The sequence below is a fragment of the Anarrhichthys ocellatus genome, unplaced genomic scaffold (assembly GCF_004355925.1).
Source record: "Anarrhichthys ocellatus isolate YVR2014 unplaced genomic scaffold, GSC_Weel_1.0 scaffold4390, whole genome shotgun sequence".
NCBI classification, from domain to species: domain Eukaryota; kingdom Metazoa; phylum Chordata; class Actinopteri; order Perciformes; family Anarhichadidae; genus Anarrhichthys; species Anarrhichthys ocellatus.
Window position 1 is genome coordinate 1,973 of NW_022284364.1, and position 2,513 is coordinate 4,485.

Sequence of the window (2,513 nt, forward strand, 5' to 3'; positions counted from 1 at the left end):
TGTGTGTGTGTGTGTGTGTGTGTGTGTGTGTGTGTGTGTGTGTGTGTTCAGGACAGGAAAACACTCCGGGGTGGGAATGTGCTGAAGAAGACGTGAAGACAAAAGCTCCATTTAGTTGTCCACTGTTAACCTGCGAACTTCCTGTCCTCTCCTCCAGAACACACTCACTGAAGGTGAGAGCTGCTGCTGGGTATTGATACTAATATCCAAAGAGACTGATGTATATGTATAAAAGAGACCTGGTTGTGTTTCTCGCTCACTGATGAGCAGCCATATATTCTGGTTGTGTCTCATAACCAAACACATGGCTGTGTAGAACTGATGTTTACATCACATAGAGGAGGCTGCAGCATTTCAACATATAAATGCATTTTAGGAAAACAAACATTAGAAGATGATGAAATTAAGACCGTCACAAATCTTGAGAATCCTCTGGCTCATCATTGTCTGTGTTTTGTCTGCTGATGCTTCCCACAGGCTGTGGGTGGTTGTCTATGTCTTGATATAGATACAGAAATAATTGAATTGAACATGTTGATAATCACTCAAGGCACAAATAGAGGTATGAATCTTCTGTAAACAATATGTGAATTTAGCCATTTTCATATGTTTCTACACTGAGGTTAGTACAGTCGACCTCATTAAGACATCGACACATAACTATAGAAAATAACACGTATAGATTTATTTTTCTCCTGATTATTACCAACATTTGTTATTTATTATTTAATAATTTATTAATGTGCTCATTTCAGCTTTTATATTTGTAATATTATTTGTATTACTATGAGTTTATTTGTTTAGTTATTATTATTTCAGCTGTTAATGTTTGTTTTGGTTCTATAATTTATTAATTAATGACAAAATATATGTATTTATCAGTAAATATTGTTTGTCATTCAGTAGATAACAGTAACATATTTAACATATATTAATATTCAGTATGTTGCATATTGCTTCTATGGGGTGAATCCTACGTGGATCACTGTAGCATGTACATTTATATCTCTTTGACCTGTTTTCTTAGAAACTGCAGTGATTTCTTTTTATTTTGAAAGTTATGACGGATGAAAAGGTTTCCATCTGGTGTCACGGCATATTTAACACCTCTTACTGTACAAGTGTGAAGTCCAGGAGTCCTGCAGTAAATGAAGCATGTCTCTGTCTGTCTGTGCAGCTGGAGGCAGCTCTTCACAGTCCGTCTCAGTCCAGCCTGCTTGGTTTCTGCACTGCCAGTACTTCTCTACCACAGGGTTACCTCTGGGTGAGTACAGTGGTAGTGGACCTGAGGTTGTCACCGTTTGAGTAACAGATGCACTGCACTGTCCATGAACTACTATTATACAGTGCATATATAAAGCTATCCATGTCGACTGATGCTAAACTGCATTTGTTGTCGTTTCTCTGCGATGTCTCTGCTGCCTCACTGAGGACAAGACAACAGCTGATTTCGGATCTGTTGTTAAGGTTACTGTAAAGCTGTATCACTTTTAAAGGCAGTAAACAGTCTCACCTATTCTATAATGTTGATCATCAGTTTAGTACAGCTCGCTAGTTTGTTTTAACAAAGACCAAATATAGTCTTTTAAGTATAGCACAAGGCATGGTCTATGTACATTTTGAATGTGAATTTAAACCGTAGTTTGAATGTAGAATAATCAAAGGAAGGAGGCCTCGGTCCAACTGATCATAAAACGGCATTCTTTCAGTGAATGACTTGCATATTCACCAGATATGTGGGTATATAAATATATATTCCTGCCACTTTCATCTTTGAGTAACTTCTTCACAGTTAATTCTCAAATGTATTCTCATATTAACACACCGGTTGGCATCCTTATTGTCCGTCTCACCCATGACCAGTATTCTCTCATATATGGTGTTGTACTCTTCTTGGATACATGTTATCAAGAGCTTGTATCTTTTTTTTTAAAGGAATTGTTATCACATTTATTCATATTTAATTCATTCTTGAAGTGTATTTGTTTCTGTGTTTGTCTTATTGTCATTTATTTGCTTTTTGTCCAATGGAGCTCAGGTTGCAGGTGGAGGAAGCAGCTTCAACCATGGCCAAGTGGAGATCTTCTCACTGAACCGAGCCACTCCTCGCCTGGTCAAGACCGTCCCGCTGAGGGCCCCGGCCCTCTGTCTGGAGTATGTGAAGGAGCCGTGTCCCAACACAGAGGAGAGGGAGGCTGAGAACGCCCAGTCTGCAGCCAAGATAGGAAATATCATCTGTGTTGGCCTGCAGGACGGCAGGTCAGACATTTCCACCAGCTCAGAGCATCAGTCTGTAGACACAAACTTATGACCTTTCATCTGGTCTAGTCGGTCAGCAGTGAACACATTAAATAGACCAAGCACAACATGTTCTTTAGGCAAGGCAAGTTTATTTATAGCACATTTTAACAACAAGGTAATTCAAAGTGCTTCACATAAAACCATTAAAAGCATCAAAACATAAGGCAAAAGAAAAGGAGATTTAAAAACAATTAAGAACATTCATTGAAACA

General features: G+C 38.5%; 1 protein-coding gene across 1 annotated transcript in view; it reads left to right on the forward strand.

Annotated features, from left to right (window-relative positions):
• Positions 1-2,443, forward strand: part of LOC116379465 (rho guanine nucleotide exchange factor 10-like protein) — a gene marked incomplete at its 5' end in the record, with an annotated part of 3,424 nt that extends 981 nt beyond the window's left edge. The window contains 3 exons of the mRNA XM_031841422.1: positions 52-173; positions 1,178-1,264; positions 2,039-2,443. Coding sequence (XP_031697282.1) covers positions 52-173; positions 1,178-1,264; positions 2,039-2,311 — 482 coding nt within the window. The remainder of the gene's footprint in view (positions 1-51; positions 174-1,177; positions 1,265-2,038) is intronic.
• Between the last annotated feature and the right edge of the window lie 70 nt (positions 2,444-2,513).